A 24,860-nucleotide genomic window follows, 5' to 3' on the forward strand; every position below is an offset into this window, starting at 1 on the left:
CCTTTGCATCAGGTCCTCTTTTTTTTTTTTGGCCTCCCTCCCCGCTCTCCCCTCCCTTGTTAACTTTCTTAATAGACTCCTTTAATTATATGCTTTTCTGTGAGCTTCTGGGTAGCCATGGCAATAGATATTAAAATCCAGAAAGATCAAGTAGAGAAATAAAATTGGGGACATTAATTAAACTTCATCTTGAATTAGTTTTCATTGTGAATTTAGATGCATTTCATCTAAAGTGTTGAATTTATAATTATGAAGCTGTTTGTGGAATTCCTCTACCTCTTTTTTTTTCTTTTTTTTTCCTCTACCTCTTAAGGAAATTAAGTTTGTAAATTTTTCAAAACAGAAATCTCAACCCCAAATGGTTTCATAGACTTACACCAGGCATTTAAAGAGTAGTTAGCCTTAATTCTCAAAAATTAATCCTCATCCAAGTGGAAGGTGAGCATGATAGTGGGATAGGAGGGAGGTGAAATGAAATAGAGCAAAGAAGTAGGACGCAAAAGCTATTTATAGAGGCTATAGGCATGTATATATGTAAATATATTAATTTATAATGAAAGGCATAGAAACCGATATACATATATTTATGTTAAGTATTAAGATAGCAGGCGGAATTTGGGCCTCTACTCCAGGCCTCCCTAACACAAGAACACTTTGCTCTAATAACCTGGGACTCTGTGATACCTTTTCAACACCATCACCAAAGACAAAATGGGTGCATAAGCAAATTTGGTGAAGAAACGGGATGGTGCCCAGCTATCAAAAGATATAGCATCTGGTGTCTTAAAGGCTTGAAGTTAAACAAGCAGCCATCTAGCAGGGAAGCAAATAAGCCCACATGGAAGAAGCACACCAGCCTGTGTGATCATGAAGGGTCTACGGGATCAGATATCAGGTATCAAAAGATCCAAAACAAACAATTATATTGATGTGATTGAGGGAGGTTGGAGTGGAGACCCAAAGCCCATCTGTAGACAATGGACATTCCCCCACAGAAGGGATACAAGGAAGAAACAATTCAACCAGGGTGCAGTATAGCACTGAGGAAACACACAGCATTCCTCTAGCTCCTGAATGCTTCCTCCCCACCCCACTACCATGACCCAGTTCTACATTACAATTCCGGCTAGACCTGAGTACACACACTGGTACAGATAAGAGCTCTGGACACATGGAATTCAGGACAGATAAAACCCTCAGGAACAGTAGTGGAAGTAGCAATATCATGAGGTTAGGGGGATGTGGGAAGGGGGTAGCCAGAGTGAACCCATCACAAGGTTGGATATATAGCCCACTCCCCAGGGGGAACGAATAACAGAAATGTGGGTGAAGGGAGACAACAGACAGTGTAAGATATAAAATAACAACAATATTGCATAATTGATCAAAGATTCACGAGGGAAGGCAGAGAGAGGACCTGATACCAAGGGCTCAAGTAGAAATAAAATGTTTGGGAAATGTTGATGGTAACATATGTACAAGCCTGCTTAATACAATTGAACATTGGATTGTCATAAGATTTCTAAGAGCCTACTAATAAAATGATTAATAAAAAAATTAATCCTCAAATTCAGGAAGAGGGGAGAGAGAGCTGATAGCAAGGATGACTAGATAACCCCACTTGAGGGGAGCAAATAACTGTAGAATGGATTTATCAGATGGGGTCACATAAGGCAAAAAATAATTAATAAATAAAATCTAATAATAACAATAAGGGTTCCTGGGAAGTAGGGTGGGGGAGGGAGAGGATAAAGGGGAGCTGAGATCAAGGAGTTCAAGAAGAAAGAACATGTGTAGAAACTGACTGTGGTTGCAACTGTACAAATATGCTTGACCTAAATGAATTATAGATTGTTATAGCTGTATGCACTCCCTATAAAAAATTAATTAAATTTAAAAAAATAAACCTCAGATTTTCAAATTAATTCACAAAATTCTAAATTTAATTCTTAAAATTTTATCGTTAATTCTAGGAGTCCTGGCGGTGTAGTAGTTTCAAGTTGGGATGCTAGCAGAAAGTCTGCAGATCAAAACCAGCAGCTCCTCCTTGAGAGAAAACGGGGAATTTCTACTCCAGTAAAGAGTTAGTCTCAGAGACTGAGCGGCAGTTCTACCCTGTCCTATGGGATCACTATCGACTCAGTGGTAGTGAGTAACATCAATTCTACACAACCTTTCACAGAAAATAAGAGGGAATTTTCCAAATTCACTTTTATGAAGCTTTTAATACCTTGATAAAGTCAAACTACAAAGATAGACAACAATATCCCTAACAAATGTAGGTGGAAAAATACTTAAGGAAGTATCAGCAAATATAATCCAGCAATATATAAAAAGTGTCATACACCACAGGTTTTATTCCAGGAAACAGAGCTGGTTCAAAATTTAAAGAGTCAATCAATATAATATGCCATATCAATAGACTACAGAAAGAAAAAATTTAAATTCATGGCCTACTCATAATAAAAAACACTCAAAAAAAGGACTAGAAGGAATGTCTCCACTTTATAAAAAAAATTCCCATGAGCCTACAGCTTATAACTGTTACACTTCACTCCTACAATCAGAACAAGGCTGTGACACCCTCTTTCTTAACTTCCGGTCAGCCTGCAGAAGGAAGCCCCAGCCTGTGCAGTAAGGTAGGCACACAATAAATAAAAGACTCACAGCTCAAAACAGACGAAACAAAGGAGTCCCTATTTGCAGAAGCCACGATTTTCTAAGTAGAATATCTCAGGGAATCTACAAAAAACACTCTCAAATCAGTGAGTTCAACAGAATTGCAGGACACGAGATAAAAGGAATTAATACGGACACAAGCAACAACTTTGCTGCCTACAGGGAATTATACTGAGTGAAAGATAACGGTCTCGAACATGTGAACAGCATACAATTCTATTTATCAGACTCTCTCAAACTATGCCAACCAAAAGTTCACTGCTAGTGAATCAATTCCAACTCAGGGTGACCCTATAGGGCAGAGCAGAACTGGCCCCATGGCTTTCCAAGACCATCAACCTTTACGGAAGTTGAAAGACTCCTATCTTTCTCCCAATCTCCAATGACAGCGATGGAGACGAGATGAGTGGTAACAGGTAGGAAGAGCAGTGATTAGAGAGAGGCAGTGGGAAAGCAGCTGGTAGGTAGGTGATGAAGATACCCTGTATCACCCTGACTATGGTAGAGGGTACATGAATTTATATGTGTGCTTAAACTAATGAGAAAAGCCCAAAACACCTGGTCCAACCTGTGGCCACAGTAGCTGTTCCAACCGGGAGCTGGAACTTTGGGCACACCAGACTAAGGGTGGGGAGCAGGTGTCTAGCCCAGCTCAGGGAGAAATCCTGGGAGCAGTGAGCATCACGGATCTAGAACTTATCCCAAAGAAATAATCAGATACTCTTAACCTAGATATTGGCAATGGAAAATTAGAAATACTTAAATACCAAGGACAAATCTATAAAATAAAAGATGGTATATCACACCCCCAAGTAGCATATGTGTCCTCAATACCAAAGGAAGACCCGCACACCATACAGAACTGCACTGGCCAACCCAGCGACCACTGGACGAGGGCAGCGACTGACATTCAAATGAAGAACCGTCAAACAAAATGAGAGCTTCGGCTCCTCACCCGCTGGACCACATGGACAGGGACTGTGTCCGCTGTCACAAGAAGACTGCTGAGACAGCACTGGATTATGAGGGTAATAATGAGAGACATAAACAATGTGTAGACCTCTCCAGGAGGAAGGTACACAAGGCCGGAAGCATGTGGAATACACGTGCTTGACAAGAAAAGAAAGCAAGGCCCCTTCAGACCACCAATTCTACCTCCTGATCGACAGCGCACAGCAGTTACCCCGAGGTCAGTGTGTACACACATAATAATGCAATGTGCTAAGCATCAGAGGCACGTACGTGCAAGATAAAGGTGCACGCCTTCTGCTATTGATGCGTGAGAAGCACGAATCCAGACTCTTACATAGAAGATTAATAAAAATTCAACCTTTTCTCAAAAGATTAAAAAAAAGGCCCATCACCTCATGCTGCTCAAGTTGAAGTTTCAGTTGGTCAAGGTGTTCTTTCCTTTCCTTCTCAGCTATTTCTTCTAAAAACATACTGGAGGAGCTAAGAGAGAAGATTGAGTTAAGCAATGAGCAAATGCCACTTCTCCAAGCAGAAGCGCAAATCTGCCCTGGAGCGCCTTGAATCCGCCCGTATCCGAGGAAAGCCCTCCCCACCCGCCAGGGCCGGCCTGCTCTCTGGGGGCAAGAGGCCCATGCTCCCATGGAGTCAGTTATCTCTGAGTAGTGATGGGTAAAGTCTGAACTGGAGCCCACAAAAACATGTCGACAGGCAAGGAGACACCAACAGGAACGTGTTGGGTCCTGGACTCTGTACACACAGTTAGTTCCCTGTTAAGTCCCAAGACGTGACGTGGAGAAACTGCAGGCTCGGTTCCCTAAGCCAAAGACTTGGTTGCTAATTAATATTCACTTTGTTTCATGTGCCAACCAAAGAAAGCCATCTATTTGTACATAAATATAAAAACAAGACTTGAGACTACCAAATAACACCCCCCCCTTAAAAAAAAAACACCATCCCTGGAATCTGAATTCAGTTCAAAGTTTCTATACATCAAACACCTATTTAGGACGAAAAATCATTTTATTTACCTGATTTCCGCATATTCTTGAAAAGAATCTTCCTTCACCTCTTGTAGCCGCTGCTGTAACAGAGTTAGGTCTTCCTGGTAACTTTTTTCAGCATCCCTTAATTTCTTTTCAAAATAAATCCTCAGCTGCTCCAGATCAGTCTCGTGTTCCGTTTTCTCTCGTTGCTGCTGCAGTCCAAAGTCTCGCTTCAGCTGTTCTAACTCTTCCACGTGCGATGCTGAAACCAAGAGCTCCTCATGAGACTCTTCAAGGGGATGAAAGCATGCCATCATCTTAAGAGAAAGCTCTTGTGAAACACCAGGACCTGTTCCAGGCCCCAAGGAATCATCCTGATGTGCACTTCGTTAGGGCGGGCGGTTTGAACCCACCGTGCACCCACCCACCCAGCAGCTCCGCAGAAAACCTAGCCGTCTTCTCCCATGGAGGTCACAGCAGAAGAAATCCTTACAAAGCAATTCTACTTTGTCACCTAGTTTTGCTATTAAGTTGCAGTCAACCAGAGAACCCAACAATTCAGGTCCTGAGATATGGAGGACAAAATCCCAAAACTGGCACCAAGATTCCACATCCAAGTCCCAGAGCACATAAGTGCAATAGTCCCCCGTGCCTTGGCTGTAGGACAAGAAACAGCCATGACACAGGGCACAGTACCAGATGGGCTTAACCCCCAGCACAGGAACCCCCTCGAGAAGCAGAACGCTTCTCTGGCTGCTGGCAGGAGGAAAGGTCAGGGAGAGTCAGGGCATAAGGAGCACTCAGCACAGCATGAGGAGCTGTGACCATGAAGGCAGTCATGCAGCAAGAACCTGGGGCAGTCTCGGGAATGGCGAGTGACCCTCAGCCAATGGTCACCAAGCACAAGGGGCCTCAATCCCGCCCAGAGAAGAGCGTCTGGCCAGCAGCCTGATTAAGGCAGGAAAGGATTTCCATAGAGGCCTGAGGCAGCCCTCTGGCTCCAGTCTGAACTAGAGAGAAGTGCTCAGCCACACCTCCCCTGGCTTCTGACCCACAAGTCTGTGAGCTAGCAAATGGGTGTGGTTTTAAGCTGCCATGCTTAAGAGGAAATACAGAGGACAGTTTGTCACTCACTATTGCTATTTTGATCAAAAGAACACTGCAGCTGGTTTACCGTAATTACTAGCTTTCAAGTAACCAACTGGCCCTGCTGTCACAAGGCAGGGACTGCACAGACGACCACAGCAGGCAGACACGTGTGGAGAGTGCCTCACTTCCAGCCCTGCCCTATCACTCTGCTCTGCATTCCAAATATCACTTGTCCAGTAAGCATAGTGGTTAAGTTTAGAGGCTGTCCATCTGTTTGAAAGAAGCCCTGGTAGTTCAACCACCAGCCACCAGAGGAAGAAAAGCGGGGCTTTCTATCCCATAAAGTGTTGCGGTCTTGGAAACTCACAAGGGCACTTTTACCCTGTCCCATATGGGCACAATGACTCCGGATGGACTTTGGGACAGTGGCTTTAGTTTGGGTGTGGTCTGGGACCTGAGCCACACCTGGTATACCCAGCCTGAAGAGGTCTATGCTGCTTCTCTTCCAACATCCTGCAATGCACAATGTCCTGAGACGGCACAGAGACTGCCCTGATGCAGCCGGGGGCAAGAATCGGGTTCTCAAAGGAACTTTGCAAAAGGTCAGGGGCACCTCACAAATATAAAACCCCAGTTAGGTGTTTCAATATCTAGAAATAAAACCATAGCACTTGAGGATCTGAACTGTCAACACAAAACTCCTTACCCCGCCCTTCCTGACCATCGGCTCTTGCAGAATTGAGCTGGGACCATAGGTGCTGGATCTCCTCTTGTGACTGAGCCTTCAACTCTTCATATGATGCTTGAAGATGCTCTAACTGTTAAAATAAAAAGCGTAACTGGGAAAATGTTCACCAGTTGAAATGCCCATTCCAAAAACATATCATTTGTGCTTGCTTCCCTGAATAGCTTGGTATTCGCATATAACAGGTGTGAAAATGAATACATGTGGAAAAAAGGATCAGCTCCTAGATGTAATACTTCAACCATCAACTACACAACATGAATTACTCAAATAACAAGGATACAATGCAGCACATCTCCAAGACAAAAGTCAAGTGGAAGTTAAGGTTCCCTGATATCCCTGACTAGAGTACAATCAATTTGGGGTTAGTTTATTTAAAGTGTAACTTATGCTCAAGAAAGCCAGTTGGGTGGCCAAGGCTCCTGCACACACACAAACATACACAATATGTGCACTCTGTCCATTCCCCCCACCCTAACAGGCTCTCAAATCCATCCCCGATGGGCCTATGAGTCGGCCAGTGTTCCTAGGTAAGCACCACACATGGCCTGTGTAGGGAAGGCACAGCTATGAGGCTTGTAAATAAGACCTGGGTCTATAGGCTTACCCTCATGTTGGCATGACTCACCCCCACGCCTTGTACAGGTGTGCTTGTCTGCGCCTAGCGTGGGTGTGCCCTCTCAGCACAGCAAAGCCCCAGCAATGAAGTCACGTAGCTCCAAGCTCGGCACACACACTCTGCGCCAGGCCACCTGCAAACCTCCACTCTGCAAAGGATCACTCTCACATACCAGTTGAGACCTGAGACTCACTGTGAAGTGGCCCATGTCTCCTGCACAGCACAGCTGGAATAAGGAATGGAACTCTCTAGATAGCTACACTTGAAAACTGTCCAAGTGAGTCCAGAACTGTGTAGGTTTCAACAGGACAAAACCCAGAGACTGACCCACAAGAGAATGAACAGCAGAGCTGGGCGAAGAGACTCGTGACTTTGCCCACTGCTCAGTCCCTACTAGGTTCGGACCTTGGGCCTCTCTGCGCGTCGCTGAGCTTCTGTACGCACTACCGTTGGTTCTACCCCCATGCTTTTTCCTGTGGATGTCGCAGGCTGAATGCCTAGGCCATGAGCTGACTCTTGGGTTTGGTAATTAAAGCACTTAAGCACACTGAAAGTAGATCTGGCTACTTCACAGTTTTTAGTATGAAGCATTTTCCCTGGAAGTGCATTTTAAATATATGAGGGGGTACAAAAAAACCCCAACAAAACTGTGCTGGGCAGGCAGAGGGAGATTCATAGTACACAAGCACGAGCAACTCGCTCTGAGTCAGTGCACGCAGTCGCATCACCTGGAAGGTTCTCTCTGGCCACAGTGAACTTTGCATGACAGCAGTTTTGCTCATACCTCATTTTTTGTGATGGCCATTTTAAGAGAAGAGTGTGTGGCTGTGAAGTTTTCCTGCTCAGGAAAAATGCTGCAGAAACTGCTGTGATATTGAACGCAGCTGACAAGGACAGCGCTAAGGGAAACACTCAACTGTACAGTGGTTTTCTCATTGCAAAAACAGTGAAATGTCAATTGATGACAAACCTTGTTCTGGATGTTTGTCAACTTCCCAGAGGGAAGAAAATGTCAATTCACAGTGCATTTTGAGTTTGTTCCACCAGGTCAGACTGTTAATCAGGCTTTCTATTTAGGGGTTCTGAAAAGATGGTGTACCCGTGTGTAACAAAAAAGGCCTAATTTGTGGCAGACAGGGGACTGGTTTTGCCACTACAACACTACAACAATGCACCTGCTCATGCGGCTATCTGCGCCAAGTTGGGGCAAAAACCAGCATGCCCAATGCACCTTACTCACCTGACCTCACTACATGCAACTTCTTCTTGTTTCCGTGAATGCAGTGACGTGAAAGAAAAACAATTTGACAATGCAGAAGAGGTGAAGGAAAAAGCGAGGGAGATGCTGTCAACCATCCAAACAGATGAGTTTGAAAAACGTTTCCAGGAATGGAATCACAGATTTGACAAATGTATTAAGTGTGATGGAGAGTACTTTAAAAGTGATAAGGTTTTTAAAAAATTTTTCTTAAATATATAGCTTTGTTAAAAAAACTCCATTGTGTGTGTGTGTGTGTGTGTGTGTGTGTCCCTCCTCATATGAGCAACGGAAATGTTTCTGGTTTCAAGTCTCTTTGGAAGTCCCTGTTTCTTCATCTCTGGCCAGTGTGACCACACAGTTCAATGGATGGAATTTGGAGGAACTTGTCTGGGGCATTCACAAACGGCATACATCCTCTGCACACAGAGGTTGAGGGTGTCGTGGAATCAGCTCACAGCCCTCACTACCCATGTGTCTGTGTCCTTGTTTTCCCATCCACCAAGTCTGCCACACTGAGTCTCTTTAATTCGGGACTTAAGCCTTAGCTAAGAACAGCAGAAAATGGCCCTGTTCCAAAATCTTCTCACACTTCCCAACACACCCAGTGATTAAATGTGAGGAAGCTCTGCCGACTGCATTGGGCGTACAGTGTGGGCAAATGTGCCACCCAACACAGCCCTCGTGAGAGTGCTGAAGAGTGAGGAGGTCACGTTGAGGACAGCCACATGCCTCATCCAAGCCATAGTGTTTGCAATCGCCTCGTGTGAATGGGAAAGTCGGACAGTGAATAAGGAACACTGGAGAAGAATTGATGCATTTGAATTACGGCATTAGTGAAAACGACTTAAGTTCCACAGACTGCCAGGGAACAAATAAACCTGTCTTAGAGGAAGCGCGGTCAGGTCAGAGAGCTCGTTAGAAGCAAAGACGGTAAGATTGACCGGTGCCTGGAGACGGACAGACACAGTGGCTGCCACCGCCACAACCAACTCAACGACATCTAAAAAACAAAGCAAAAGCTTCTTACCTCAAGCTGTTTTTCCTCTTCCTTTTTCTTGTACTTCAGCTCCAGGTCCTCCAGGTACTGGCCATGCTGAGACTGTAGATCCTCCCGTAACTGCTGGAGGGCTGCTTGGTGCTGACTCTCCAGGTCCTTGAGGGCACCTAGGCAGCGGGAGAGATCGGTTTTCCCGCCTAACATTTCCTCCGTCACAACAATGCTGAGTAGTCCTTCACAGTTAACAAGGACAACAGCAAAGGCCCCATCCTCGGGACTTCCAAGGACACCCTCCTCGTTCAATCCTCTCCTTGCAGGTCCTGCAGAGGACAGCCTCCCCGCCTCCCCTCAGACTGTCTGTGTGCAGTGCGCCTCCAGCCACCCTCCAGGGGTAGGAGCACATGTCACCTTTTAGGGAAGCAGTCTAATTCATCAGGAGCCTTGCAAAGACTGTGCCTAGAGGCTCTAGTCATTAAGGGACAATCCTGGCTCTGCCCTTGCCCCCAGCCCACCCCCACCTCCTGCAGCCCAGTATCATATATAGACATTTAAAAGCCGCCCTGAGGTGTGTTGGACCACAAACTGTTGGCTTCCTAACACCCATCCCAGGAGAACCCAGTTATCACCCAGGAGAACCCAGCTTCTCCCAACCTGCTCATTCTAATCAGATGCTCACATTCTGTCTGATTTTTGGCTTGGAAAATCTTTTCCAGCTCAACTTTCTGCTCGGCCAGTTCCTTCTTAAACTGGTTCTTCAGACACTCCAATTCTGACTGGTGCTTCTCGGATAATTCTTTCCGTAGATTTTCTAAGCTTAAGTCTCTTTTTGACTCCCAATCTCGATTCAGGGTCTAATTTCAAAAGGAAAAAGGAGATTATGGTCGAGGGTGGATTATCTGTAGCAAAGAAACTCAGAGTACACAGGAACCCCCTCCCCAGAACGAATGTGACTCTGAAGACGGCCCCATGGTCTGGCTACCCCTCACTGACTGACGTGCTTGAAACAGGAGCCACTATGAAGCAGACATCAAAGAGAGCAAAACCACATGGCCTCTTCCAGAAACAGAACAGTCTTAAAAAACAAAGGTGGGCCACGGGGTAGACTGTGAACTCGTCGCCAGGTCAACATGGCCCTGGGTCCTGTGTACACAAAGGGCCGAGAGACCTACAGGCAGGCCAAGGTACATCCTGTGTCATCTACCTGGTGAGGACAGCTGGGATGGCCCAGCAAACTGAACTCTCCACAGCTGGTGCCCACAGCCACCCACAACCTCCTACCACTCTGCACGGGCCCCAGCACTGCCCGCTGAAATGCACCCTCCATCCCAACGAGGCGGCGTAAGGAGAGGGCGGGACCCAGAGGCGGCCCCAGAGAAGCTCTTCTACCAGGTGCGCCCAGACCAGGCCCACAAAGGGGTGCAAATGAGGATGGCGCCCTGCAGGGGGACCCCTGTCACCCACATCAACCTGCCCTCTGCGTACCCCCACTGTCCCTCTCTCCTCCCCGGCACCAGCCGGATGTACACAGGGCTCCGTCGAGCAGTTCATGTTGCCCTCCTCCATGTCCTTCCCCAGCCCAGAACAGAGGTGGCTGCCTACTTGGCTCCCCCAGGGCAAGTTTTGTGGGGCCTCAAAGACCAGAGTCAGGGAAGGGGCAGGACCTTCATCCTCCCTAAGAAGTCAACGCTGAACAGGAAAAAAAGCTCTTCTGACAGATACAAGATATACAAATAAACCATAATACGTTTTCTTCTAGTACATCCTATCAAAGCTTTCACTGGCTTTTCGTTGGGGGGGGGGCAGAGAGAGGAGGATAAAGCAAACACTATTCATAGAATTCTATCTCCTAGGGAGTCATCGTGTACCTCGGTGATCTGGATGTTTTTCTCCACTTCTGATGTTAGCTTCTCCTTCAACTCAACTGCAATAAAAACAAAGTAGACGATGTCCAGCTGCCCCATACCGGGTGACCCGGGAGAGGCCCCACTGTCTGCTCGGTGCTCATGGGACAGGATCTCTGATGAAGCAGATGGCAGGGACACCTGGTTCCTACAACACACTGCGTGAAGGCTACATCAGAGGAGAACCCAGTCATACATAAGCATGGGGGGGGGGAAGGACAAGGTGAGGGAGGAGTATCAGCTCCCGACTTCTGGGTCACAGAGCCTCCAAGCCACAGAGGACTCAGCACACTCCTGTCTGATGCCCACTATGGGCCAGACTCCAGGCTAGTCAGATAAATACACTTGTAGGTCCCAAGCGACCCTCACTCCCTAGTAGACTGGCATAAGCAGACCCATAGCACCACAGAGCCCTGCAGAATACTGGTACACAGTGGGTGGTGGGCAGGGCTAGGTGTGGACCGGAGGGCTAGTATAAGTACCTGGAGGGCCCTAGTCAGTAGGTGTTCATGCCAGGGGCACAAGAAAGGATGTAGCCAGCCTGGGCATGCAGAAGGCACCGTAGGAAAGAGGCAACACCTTCTGAAAGGGGAGTCCTGAGAGACCCCTGTTCTCACTCAAAAAAAGTGAGGGGTGTTAAGTGCCAGGCAGAGAAGGAAGCCCAGCACCTGCCTAGAGCAGCTGGTGGCACCCCTGCCCTTATACAGGCCCCGGCAGAGCACGGACAGGGTGGCACGTGAAGAGAAGGCACAGGGGAGACTGCGTGTTTTCCGAAGTCTGCATGTATCGCCTCCACAAGCCACAAAGCAAAGCCTTCCCCGCTGGGTGAAGGGAGTCTGGGCTGGGGCTAGATCAGGGGTGCTCTCTTGGCATCAGCACGGCAAGAGTGTGGCATCTACTTGTGAGAAAGAAGCTGAACAGAGAAGCAAAGAAGGGTGCCTCACACCCCACAGGGAAGCAGGGCAACAGCTGGTGGAATGGGTGTCTCTCAGGACGGGGGTTCTGAATCAGACAGTGGAGACGATGCACAGTGCTGTCCCCATGCTGCACATACTCGAGAGGAGGGAATTGTGAGGCAGCCCCATCTGCCCACTGTCTGGAAGAGTGGGGTTGGGCTGGGTAAAGCTGAACTGCACAGAGAGCCCTTTCAAAGATGGAAACAGACAGACAATCAGCCAACCACCTCCTAAGGACAAGGTTTCTAACATTAACACAGGTCCAGGGGGGGCCTTAGCAGAAGGCACACTGATGGAAGCATGCACGAGTTGAAGGCCTGCCCAGGGTCACAGAGTGCTGGAACCGCTCCCACAGCACAGGAGCCACACCCCAGACCGGTCCTACACACAACCCATTGGCGGACCCTTTACATAGGTGGATTCACGAGACATACTTCCTTACTTCCCAAAACGACACACAGAAATCTGAACTTCAGAGAAGTGACTACGAAGCCTGGCCTTGGTAGGAGCCATGTCGCACCTGCCTCTTGCCCACACTGGAGTGCTACTGCTTCTTTCTCTCGCTCATGCTGCGCCCGGATGAGCTCCAGTTCACTCTGCTGCCGGTTCTGCACCAGGGCCAGGTCCTGGGCATGCCGCCCATTGAGCATCTCACGCAGCTCAGTCAGTGCCGCCTCCTTCTCCTTCTGCAGGTTGGCCTGGGTCAGCTCCAACTGGGCCGTGTGCATGTTGCTCAGGCTCAGACGCAGCGCCTCCAGCTCCAGGGCGTGCACTGTCTGGGAGGTAACACACATGGGTGAAGCCGGAGACTACACAGCCCACACTTGCCAGGGGGAGGCTGGTCTAGCATGGGGATTGCTAGGTGGGATGGCGAAATGTGCCTCCTTAAGAACCTTCTGTGCCACCTCCCACCACAAGCCCACGGCGAGCATCTATCTGCCTGCTTTAGGACAAATCGCCTACAATTCGCAAAACCCCATCATCGCCTGAAAGAAGGACCGCGTCCCATATCAGTCGGAGGCAGAGCATGCTCAGCAAACAGGAGCTTGAGTTTGTCTGCGGGGATAGTCTAGGCGGCAGGCACCATGTTACCTGGGTCTGAAGCTGCATCCGCTGCATCTCCGCCTCATGGGCCGCAGCCACCTGCTGGAGCTCAGCCCGAAGCTGGGCAATCTCTTCTTCATGTCGCCGAGTCAGGGCAGCAACCTCCAGCTCAGGCCCTTGCTCACAGGCCTGGAGAGGAAAACAAAGGTCATGACCGAGAACAGACAACCACTGAAAAATAGTCATGGAAAAAATATGCAAAACACTGAAGAGCTTTAGTGCAAAGTTAAAAGCACCAGAAAAAGAAGACTGCAAACTCCACTCCACCTCTCAGTAGGCAGTCACTCTCCTCCCCAAGCTAGTTTGCTCATCAGCAAAACGATGAAGGCAACAACACAGGGGAGAGATGCACGTTACACACATGTGGCAAAGGGGGAACCAATAAAAACTACACAAAATAGAGGCAAAAGTTAAGGATCACTAAATAGCCACTAAATCAGCAAATATGGGTAATAATATAATTGACCTCAAGCCACTGAAATCATGATGAAACAAATATAACCAAATTCCATGACCAAAAACTGAGTTTTAAAATTTGTACTCATTAAGGGTCACTTGTAGTGTGTAAAATTTTCTAAGTTTTGACAAATTCATGATGTCATGTATCTACTAGTACACTGCCCCCCCAAAACCCCTTCCGATTTGCCTATTCACCCTTCCCCTTACCTCCCTCCTCAGGAGCTCTGAGCGTCACTGATCCTTGTGTTGTCTCTAATATGCTGTCTTTCCTAGCCAGTCAGACAGTTGGAAAGAAGTGTATCACAGCAGACTTTTCCGACTAGCTTCTTTCACTTCACAATACACATTTGATCATCCATATCTTTGCATTCTTTTTCACAGAGCTTGGCATTGCTTGACAACCCACTGCCTGTTTTACAACTGGACGGTTCCCACTGGACGGATGTACTATATTTGTTATCCGCTCTTTTTTCCCCTCATTCATCTAACAAGGGTATGGTGGGTGCGTCCAGAGTTTGGCAATTCTAAACAGAGCAGTCAGAAACACGCGCATGAAGGTTTCTGTGTGGTCGACTGGATCAATACCAAGGAGTGTGACTGCTGAGCCAGATGCTAAGACGATTGAACTTTGTAAATATCTGCCAGTTGATGAATGAGAGTTCCTACTGCTTCACATCCTTGCCGTCATTTGGTGCTGTGTTTGAGAATTTAGATCCATTCACGAGGTGTATTCTATCGTGGCCCGTTAAGTTTTCATGTCACACGTTTGATAAAGCGCAAACAAGACAGGGAAACCCTCGGTGAGACGGATTCACACAACAGCTGCAACACCAGCAATCAGGAAGGTGGTGGAGGACCTGCGGCTGTGTGCTAGAACCAGGCTGGAGAGTGGCAGCATGTCTGACCTCTGCCTTATGGAAACTGCCTTACAAACTGGAAGAGGTCGTCAGATGTGGCTTCCACACCATCTCCCCAGTTGGTCTCAGAAGTGTAGGGCTCATTAGAAGTGCGGGGCTATGTAAGAAAAACAAAGGGCCTGAGAAGTAAAACTTGATTCTGAGATGGTTACTTTGTTTATTGTTATCTGTCTGGCTAAGAGTCGCTCTGGTGGTATAGTGTATAAAGATGAACTGAGGCACAGGAAGACGGTCAAAGATAACTGACAGGACAACGGGAGAATAGAAACAGAAACAGCTTCACTAGAGGGTAGCTCCCGGGCGAAGCCCCATGGTCTAGCAAGGAGCCCAGGGGAATCGCGGGCTTTGCCCGGGGTCTGGGTTTTTTTTTTTTGTTTTTTTTTGGTCTGGGGTTTTTAAGGAAAGCGGGAGAGGAGGTCCATGCTGCTGCAGCAAGGTGTGTGGCCCAGGATGTCCTTTATCAGCGCTGGCAGGCAGGCTATCCGGTTATCGGGATTCAGGCATCCCTGGCATCGTTTCTCAGTCTCCTCATTCCAGGGGGCAACTGGCTGACCTCCAGGGAAGCCAAGGGAAGTGGCCCCCTCGGCCTGCTTAAACTTAGCCCAATCATAGTGGTTGCCGGTTGGTCTGCGATAATGCATGGTCGGCAGTTCGAAACCAGGAGTAGCTTAGAGGGAGAAATACTGGACTTCCTACTCCTGTAAACAGTTACAGTTTCAAAAATCCACAAATGGGTCACTATGAGTCCACGCTGACTCAATGGCCGTGAGTTTGGGTGTTCTTGTAATGACTGAGAGAAATGTAAGAAATGATATGCTGTAAGAAATGGAAGGTGCTTCTGGAATGGCGTGGGGCAAGAGCTAAATGGGTGAAGCAAAATGACGGAGGGCCAGGGCCTACTAGCCATATGCACACAAACAGACGAAGCCTGGAAGCAGAGATGAACAAATTACATTTGCATATTCTTTGAAAGGGTGAAGGAGTGCTTTACTAAGTGCACTACGGATACAGAGTGTTTCTCCTACCTAGCACTGTCAGACAGGCCCACGTGTGTGTGTGTGTGTGTGTGTGTGGGATGGAAATCATGGTTACCAGGATTAGAGAGAGCTTGTAGGCCCACAATTAGCCTACATCTGACTGAATATGCTAAGCAGGGTATTAAGCATCATCTGGCAGCAGCAGGCTTCATTTTAGGCCAGAAGCCTATTGCACAGGTAGGGTCTTAAGTAGAAACTGGAGCCCCACCCAAAATTGTTGAAAGGACAAAGCTTTACATTTGAAAGGAAGACCTGTAGAGGGGGTGGGGGGAGTGGCTTTTCAAATTTCTGAGCAAATAGTTTGCCATTGCATGCACCTAGGCAGAAAAAAAGTCTGTGTCCATCAGAGAAACCCCTCTTCCAGGACTGGAACTTAGAAGGGCCCTGGTGCCTACTACCTGCAAAGCTAGCCGTTCAAAGCCACCAGGAGAAAGATGGGCTTTCTACTCACATACTACTCACATACACAGTCACAGGCTTGGAAACTCACAGGGCAGTTCTACCCCGTCAGATAGGCTCACTGTGAGTCAGCATAGGCTCAATGGCAGTGAGTGTGTTTGTTCTGGAGAACTGAAATTTAAAGGTAGCTACCAAGCAGACAGCATGGTCTGCTTGTTATGGTAACTACCTAAGTCCCGTTGTTGAGTGAAAGTGGGGGGAGGGGGAATGCAACAATAAAGAGATGGGCTGAGTTTAAGCATGTGCTATTAGCACCTGTTGACCTGGTCCACAGAGGCTAGAGATGATTCAGAAGGGAAGAGCTGGCTGGTCTGAAATTTTAAAAGTTGTGCAGGCCTATGGGCATACCTAGCCCCAGGGGTGTGGGAAACAGAAGGATGTCTCCCAAGCTGTCTCCCCCAAATACATGCCAAACTTAGCTGCTTGCGAATGACTGGGAGGTCATCAGGAGTAGATCAGGGTCATTCTCCCTAAGAGCTATCAGCCATCTAGAGCAAGCAGACACCACTGTTTATCCCACAACAAGTGAGGCCCACTCCCTTCTGATACAGATACTGGTTGTCTGTGTCCTTGGTAGGAGACCCCAGAGAGGTCAGAGTGCCCAAGGATGACTAAGGCTAGGCTGCCATCATGAATCTAGGGCACGCCCATCTTGTCACATGTATACCTAGAACTTCCCATTGCTGTGAGCACACCCCTAGCTCATCCCCTTCCTGTCACGCTTATGCCTATCATACATGTGCATGCCCATTGGACTGCCCCTTCCTGTGACGTGTGGTTACCTGTAATCATGCCCCCTGAAGGAGATATAACCCTTGGTGAGCAATAAAGTTGAGGCTTCCTCCAGTCTCGTGCCCAGGGCTCCAGCCTCCTGCCCGGTCCTGGATCCTCAAGTCTCCTGCCAGGTCTCCACCCCTCCTCCCCTCAGCCCACGCTGTGCGTGGACCTGGCTGGTAAGATCATGGCCATTCAGGAGGTTAGCATGCTACCATGAAGTGTGTCTGACTCCATTATTTGACTCTCTCCTCTACCTCTCATGCTCTCAAGGACTTTAATATAGTATTTATATATCTCAACCGTACAATTGTGCTTATTGAACTCATGATTAGTGGTGGGGGGCTGGCACCTCAAACTCATACCACACAGGGGGCTAGAGCTGAAGATAACTATAAGGGGTTACATGGTGGAGTGGGGTACCTCTGGACATTTGTTGGCACCACAATAAAGCTTCGTAACACTTGCCCAAGAGTATGGCAGAAGGCAAGTCTGAGTAGGGTCCCAAGTCGAGGTCCAGAATGAGAGGTCAGGGCCATGCAGGGCTCATTGGCAGAGACCTGCCTGTGGACATGGATGAAAAATACACTGTCCTGATTGAAGAACTATATCCTGAGCAGTTCCTGTTAGTTGCAAGTTGATGCCCATCCTGAATTATAACCTGTTACTCTACTGTCTAATAGATAACATAATTAAAATTATGGTCTATGAGCTCTGTGTGGCCACTGGAAGCAATTATCAAAGCCAGAAGAGTTTCATAAGGCTCCATGGAAGTAGCGTGCCAGGGGAAGAATGTCTAGTGTCAAAACTGGGGAAAAGGTTGGAGAGTGGTGCTGTGTCTGACCTCCCCCTCATGAGAACCAGCGCTGGGCTAACACGGATCTAGATTATTCACTCCATCCCGGATGAAATTAGATAAGGCCGTCGGGCCACATAGCTCTCTTACAATAAGTCACCATTGGATTAATGCCTCAGTAATAATTTTTGCAGGCGAGAATCATCAATGAGAGCTAAAATGAATTAAAGAAAGTACCTTGAGAACCAGGGTATTTGCAGATTGAGGAGAGTATCTCTCCACAACCATACTTATTAACCGAATGGGAACACGGTACCTTTACTTTCAGGAGACAGAACAGTAGTAAGACACTGCAGTGGCCACGTGACCTAAGTCAGCATCACCAGTAAGGAGTAGTCAGGCACCAACAAAAGGAGGCCTCCCAATGTGACCAGCATACATTGTTTCCACAGTGCTTTGGACCCAAAACTGCACATGGGGAAACATCAAACAGACCCAATCTACAGAACAACTCACCCAAAGAGTTGCTGTGAGGTGCCTTAAAGTCGCCAGAATGTTTGTACAACAGAATGACGCCCAGCCCCGCCACACACCTCTCCTCACAACGGTCCTTACGTTGAGTCCATTGCGGCAGACACTCTGTCGATCCATCTCCTGGAGGGCCTGCCTCTTTTCCTCTGCCCCTCTACTTTACCAAGCATGCTGGCCTTCTCCAGGGACCGGTCTCCCCTGACAACATGTCCAAAGGACGTGAGACAAAAGTCTTGCTATCTTTGCCCATAAAAAACATTCTGGCTGTTCTTCCAAGACAGCTCTGTGTGTCCTTTCGGCAGTCCATGGCACTTCCCATATTCTTCATCAGCACCACAATCCAAATGCATCCGTTCTTCTTGGGGCTTCTTGATTCAGTGACCAACTTTCACATGCATGTGAAGTCACTGAAAATACCATGGCTTGGGTCAGACCTTTCTTAGTGCTCAAAGTAACTTCCCTGCTTTTCACTATTTTAGAGATGTTTTTCTTGTGCAGCAGATTTACCCAGTGTAATGTGTCATTTGATCTCTTGCCTGATGCTTCCATGAGCACTGATTGTCAACCCAAGCAAAACAAAACTCTTGACAACCTCAATCTTTTCTCCATTTATCATGATGTGCCTACTGGTGTAGTTGTGAGGCTCTGGGTCTACTTTACACTGAACTGTGATCCACAGCAACCTGAAATCCGTGATCTTCGTCACAGCAAGTGTTTCATGCCCTCTTCACTTTCAGTGAGGTGTGTCATCTGCATGTCGTGGGTTATTAAGCCTTCTTCCGATCCTGATACCGCATTCTTCTTCACATATCCAGCTTCTCTATTTGTTCAGCATACAGATTAAATAAACATAGTGAGAGGATACAACCCTATCTTTCCCGATTTTAAACCACGCAGTATTCTCTTATGTTCACACAAATGCCTCGATCCAAGTACAAGTTCTGCATTGAGCACAATGGCATGTTCTAGAATTCCTATTCCGCTCAAGGCTAACCTAGTTTGTTATGATCCACACAGTCAAATGTCTTTACATAATCAATGAAACACAAGCAAACACTGTCAAAAGAGTACAAGATGTTAAAACGCAATGCTGGCCTGATGCTCCCCAAGGGGGACGCAAGAGCACTGTGGCAAGGCCTCCCGGTTTTTTAAGAAAAGAAAGTCCAGACTTATAAGTAGAACATCATAAAATGTGTATGCTGGCAATAATCCAGTGGTTTGTTAAATACAATTCTTGGCAGCCAGTTTCACTGTTCGGTCTAGCAAACACCTTCCCTTGCGCCTGCCCTGCTGCACACCAGCAAGAGATGGTCAAGGCTCAGGCCCCCTCACTGATAATTCTCACGAGAATCCCACCAAGAGTTGATCTGAGTATCCTGCAGGCCCACGCCCTCAGCAACCCACATGCTTCACCAAGCTCCCACCAGGCCCGGGGCCTGCGGCTCTCAAGGTCTCACGCCCCAGCCAGCTGTGGCACCTCCTCGGCAACACCCCATCCTTTCCACGGCACTCACCTCCGCCCTCCTATCCTATGGCCAGTAAATTAGCAATGGACCGAGACCGGGCGGCAACCCCACACAGGAATACACAAGTGGTTTCAAAGAAGACATGCACAGAAAACTCTGGCTCCCCTAACAAGTGTCAACACGGAAACCTGCCTGCCAACAGTCCAATTGCCGTGTCCTCAAATCCATGGACGAAAGACAAAGTAGTAAGAGTGAAACCGTAAAAATGTACACATCTTTTATGAATTAAAATCAAACTCTCTTTCCTCAAATTTGAAAGGTAAAGAGACATGCAAGCTCACCTTTGGTAACAGTCTGGTAGGAATAACTAGAAGATAAGCAAAATGCTAAGCAAATTTACCTGAGCTGCAATTGCCCCTTCTGCCTTCTCAGGGGTGTCGCTGCAGGATGTACTTCCCCACACATCCCTTTCTCCAGGGAGACTGCTGTCCCCAGCGGCTAGCGGACTCTCCTCCGGGACAGGCGCATCGACAGGCCAGCCCTTCCTCTTCGCCGTCTTTTTCTTCGAATTCGAACTGTCACCTTTTGCTTTTCTCTGTCGGAAGTGAGCAAACTGCGCAAAAATGTAGACAAGTAGTAAAGGCAAAGATAGGTCAGAAAAAAGTAGCAGACCCACAGAGCCAACAGACTGGTGGGCAGCATGGGGCTGTGGGCTGGGCTCTGTCCAACTGGCCACACCTGGCCAGACTCACATCAACCAACAAATCACTCTTCTACAAGCCCTGCCTTCATCGATATCTGTACCACGAGGATTTAAGTTTAGAATTATACCCAAGAGTCTCCTAATGAGAACCATTAATTATGCCTCAACACAGACAAAAGAAGGAAAGCAGTAAGGCTGGTTGGCAGAATAGCTTTTCTAGCCTTTGGCAGTTTGTAGAAAAATAAAAAGGAAAAATGCATTTATTGAAAAGACTGATAACACAACTGAGGCATACTTAAGGTCTAAAATTGTATCAAAGATTAGTTAGTCTCTCGCTCTTTTTGCCTCCATTTCCCCCCAATCGTGGAGATATGTAGCCCAGCCAAAACTTCTGAGCCATAGATTCTGAAATGAGGTACAGAAATAGCAAAAAATTAATTAAGCCGGGTCAATCTAATATCCTCCTTTATGGAATCAGATGCTCTATTTTTCACGACCCAGCTCACCAACCCACCAGGGACCTCCGAGAGTGTCACCCGTCAGAAGGCACAACCCAGAGTCCCATTAACACTTATTCAAGAAGACGAGCTCTTACATCTGCCTTTCCCCTCAAACGACAACTGCGGTCATAAAAGCAAATGTGCTTAACAAGAACATTGATATAAATGGTGACGGAAGTGCATAAGTTCATGGACACGGGAAAATTGCATATGGCTACTTGGGTGAAAATTATATTCATTCCAAGGGCAGATTTGCCTTTGGAACCAGCCCTATTTTATTTAACTTGCGTCTCATCAAACTGAGACTCTGAAACAGAATGAGAGCATGTGAGCAATTTATGCTATGCAGTCTTTCTTTCTGGCCTGGAGTGGCCTAGAGTGAGGGGGCTTGCTTCTTCCTGAACAGGTACTAAACTCCCATCATGACCATTAGTGCTTCTGGAGGCACTACTGCACACACTGACTGAACATCTGCAAGCTCAGAGAACACACATGTTGATACTGTCAGGTCATGCCCATAGCCTTTTGTCACACACACACACACACACACACACACACACACACACACGGTACCAGAGCAGCCTTCCCTTCAAGCCCAGTCACAAGCTCATGTTCACATACAGTCTGATAGGACCACCCTTCCCTTAACCACTGTGCCTTCCCTGCCAAGACCCCTCACACCAACGAATGTGAACTCCGGGTGGTGTCTGCAGGGGAAGAACTAGCACTGAGCACCTCGTGTGAGCTGATCCACATGAAATCACCAACCTCTGAGGTCAAGCACAGCAATGTCATTTGGTTCTAAGGCTCAGCTATGAAAGAAGAAGTCCTGTTCATTCCCGGATGGGATGGGGCAGCCTCACATCCCAATGATCTTTTCTACCTCTAGAGCCTGGTCACCTACTCCACCAGTCTTAATCCCCACAATATGCCCCCAAACTGTGGGCACCAAAGCAATGTTTATGTAAAAGTTGGGGTAGAGTAAGCTGAGGAAACACCAGAACTCACAGAACCATCAACCCTAGGAGGGTAGGTCTGGGTGTCTGGAGCTTTCCAAGGAATCCCAGCAACGGAAACAAACAAGACAAGCAAGGAGGCAGCCTTTCCTAGAGAGAGAAATCGTTTTCTCCTTCTCTACCCTCACCCACTCAGGAGTTCTACCTGGGCCTCAAGTAGCTCCCAGGCAGATGCCCAGGGAATGTTAGGCAGAAGGAAACACTCCCAGGATGTCGGTGAATCACACATTTCTGAAACACATTGCTGTTGTCGACTCTTGAGCCCACTCAGATTCAATTCCAACTCATGCCACCACCACTCGCCACCCCTGCTACCAGGCCCATTTCAGCTCACAGAGACCCTCTAGAACTGCCCACAGGGTTTCCAAGTACACATAGATCCAGTCTTTCCTCCTAGGGCACCACTGGTGAACTGGAACCATGCAGCAGCTACTAAGCCGCCATGGGCCCTTGGAACATTCTAGGGCCGTGGTTCTCAACCTTCCTCATGCTGTGACCCCTTAACACAGCTCCTCGTGTTGTAGTAAACCCCCAAACATAAAATTCCTTTCCTTGCTACTTCAAAACTGTAATTTTGCCACTGTTATAAATCAGGCGACCCCTGTGAAAGGGTTAAGAACCGCTGCTCTAAGGGTACCTGTTTCCTATTAAAATAAACGACAGAATCCCAAAGAAAATGGAAATCTGAGTATAGTTATATGGTAAGGAGCAGAGCCCCTTTCTCCCACCCAATGGCCTTCACCCTAGCAGGGCTGCAGCCTTATTATTGCCAGGATGTTCCAGAACCAAGGAAATCCTGGCTTAGCAGATATCTACGAGTTGGAATGCTGACAAAATGAATATTGAAAGTACCAAACAACTGTCTTGGAAGAAGTGCAGCCAGTCATCAGGTGCCAGTGAGTCGATTCGACTACAGGCAGAGTGCTCCTAAGATGCAGGATGACAAGACTTCCTCTTACATATTTTGGACATGTTGTCCGAGTCCCTGGAGAAGGACGTCATGTTGGGTAATGTGGAGGGGTAGTGAAAAACAAGAAGGCCCTCAAGATGGATTGACACAGTGACTCCAACAGTGGGCTCCAGCCTAGGTACCACAGAGAGTCTGGCCACGGCTGGGAAGTGTTTTGCTCTGTAGTGCATGGGGTTGCTGTGGATTGGAGCCGACTTGAAGGCACCTAAAAACAGCATGAGCTGGAATCAACCCGATGGCAGTCAATTCGGTTTGGGTTTGAGGTGGAAATAGAGGATGGAGAGTTCGGAGCCTGGTGGCAGTTCAGAGCCGAGTGGCATCACTGGTTATGCATTTAGCTGCTAACCGCAAGATCAGCAAACAGTTCAGCCACACTGCAAAAGCTGAATGGGGCTTCCTGCTCATTTAAAAATGCACAGCCTCAGAAACCCTAGGGAGCAGGTCTCCTCTGCCCTGTACAGTCCCTACGGAATGGGAACTGAGTGGATGGGAGGAGTGGTTTTGTTTTGTTTGAGGAGGGTGGAGCCCAGAGAAGCAGCTGCGCAAGTAGCAAGAGTGCGCTGTCGTCATACAGCGTCCTCGCGCTTTTACTTATGTGGTTGGCAGGCAAGGAGGCAGCCGCACTCGTGGGCTACTACTGCCTCGTCTTTAGAGATCGCTTGCAAACGCTGAGGCACCTTTGAAAAAGGTGGGCCCGGAGGACCTAAGCGATCCCTCGTTTCCAGGGAAACACCAAGGGGCGGGGCAAACCGGAGGATGCTGTCCAGAGCTCCCCCTCTCTCAGGGAAGTAGCTTCCCGCTCCCCATCCCTCTCCGTGCAGGATCTAGACCCACCTACCTTCCCCTACCCACTTTCTCAGCCTAAGGTCGCGCCAGTCTGCACAGGCGCAGCTCTGCCGCAGCCCGACGTCCCCCGCTGGTTTTCCCGGGAGCCGCCGTGCGTCACAGCCGCTGATTGGCTGCAGCCGCGGCGGGGGCGGGCATAGACAGAGGGCGGCGAATTCAAGATGGCGGCGGCCAGGAGGCGGCTGCCAGCTGAGCCAGCGGAAAGGGCAAGACCTCGGCAACGTGCCCACATCTTACACCGGACAATGGTGGACACCGGGCCCTGCCCCTACGACTCCACGCCTGGGCAGCAGGGGGAGAGCATTGATGTTTACCTTTGCCCTCCCAGCCTCCACCTTTCTCCGTCGCTGCTCCTCCTCATCGTCTTCCATCTCCCTCTGGGACTCCTCGCTGGCTGCCTAGAAGGTGGCGGGGCCGACGCGACGCCGCGGTCGCTCTATTTACACTTCCTCCCCCCGTGCCTGGGCTCGCCCTCCCCCCACGACAACTGTCACGCAGCCGTGGGCCCGCCCCATCCCCCGGGCGCACGACCTGATGCCGCGGCTTCGGACGCCAATCAGGGGGCCGCGTTCCTGCTCTCGCGCACGCGCACTAAACTCTGCTCCCGATAGGGGCGGGGCCACCCGAATGGAGCTCCGCCCCAGATGCCCACCCTCTGGTTTCCGATTGGCTCGGTGGCGGTCCACCTCCTTCTGGGTGGAACCAATGAGCGGAGCGCGGAAGCCGCGGCGCTATCTGCAGTTGGTCGAGTTTAAAAGGCCCTGACCTTCCAATGGGAAGGCGGCGGGGGTCAGCCGCGAAGGCTGGGAGCTTAAGAGGACGCGCGCAAATTCGCGCCGCTTCTCCCGGGCGCTCGCGGCAGCGGATTAAACCCGGGCTACTGTCGCCTGGGCGCGGCCCGGGGCGCCCGTCTGTCTGCACCCGTCGCGTGACATCGACACAGGCCTTCAGAGTTGCGTCTGTTCCTGTGGCTGGTACGCTAGCGCCTGGAATGGATTTTCTTTTTTTTTTTTCTGATTAACTTTAAAAACTTGTTAGGAAATTTTTTTTTTAATTTTACTGGAATGGATTTTCATGAGG

At 48.5% G+C, this 24,860-nt stretch overlaps 1 protein-coding gene across 7 annotated transcripts in view; it reads right to left on the reverse strand.

The window, feature by feature from the left end:
* PCNT (pericentrin) overlaps positions 1-24,276 on the reverse strand; it is a 125,501-nt gene extending 101,225 nt beyond the window's left edge. For 6 of the 7 annotated variants that reach the window (XM_075542177.1, XM_075542173.1, XM_075542175.1 and 3 more), the window contains exons 1-10: positions 24,095-24,276; positions 20,146-20,358; positions 13,295-13,435; positions 12,723-12,978; positions 11,211-11,266; positions 10,022-10,196; positions 9,376-9,512; positions 6,430-6,541; positions 4,680-4,896; positions 4,044-4,131 (exon numbers count right to left, since the gene is read on the reverse strand). In XM_075542177.1, the coding sequence (XP_075398292.1) occupies positions 4,044-4,131; positions 4,680-4,896; positions 6,430-6,541; positions 9,376-9,512; positions 10,022-10,196; positions 11,211-11,266; positions 12,723-12,978; positions 13,295-13,435; positions 20,146-20,358; positions 24,095-24,151 (1,452 nt within the window). In that variant the 5' untranslated portion in view covers positions 24,152-24,276. Of the gene's footprint in view, positions 1-4,043; positions 4,132-4,679; positions 4,897-6,429; positions 6,542-9,375; positions 9,513-10,021; positions 10,197-11,210; positions 11,267-12,722; positions 12,979-13,294; positions 13,436-20,145; positions 20,448-24,094 lie in introns of those variants that run through there. The other variant, XR_012782865.1, reaches the window with a different exon arrangement.
* Positions 24,277-24,860: the final 584 nt, after the last annotated feature.

Source organism: Tenrec ecaudatus, chromosome 2 (assembly GCF_050624435.1).
Source record: "Tenrec ecaudatus isolate mTenEca1 chromosome 2, mTenEca1.hap1, whole genome shotgun sequence".
In the NCBI taxonomy this organism is placed as follows: Eukaryota; Metazoa; Chordata; class Mammalia; order Afrosoricida; family Tenrecidae; genus Tenrec; species Tenrec ecaudatus.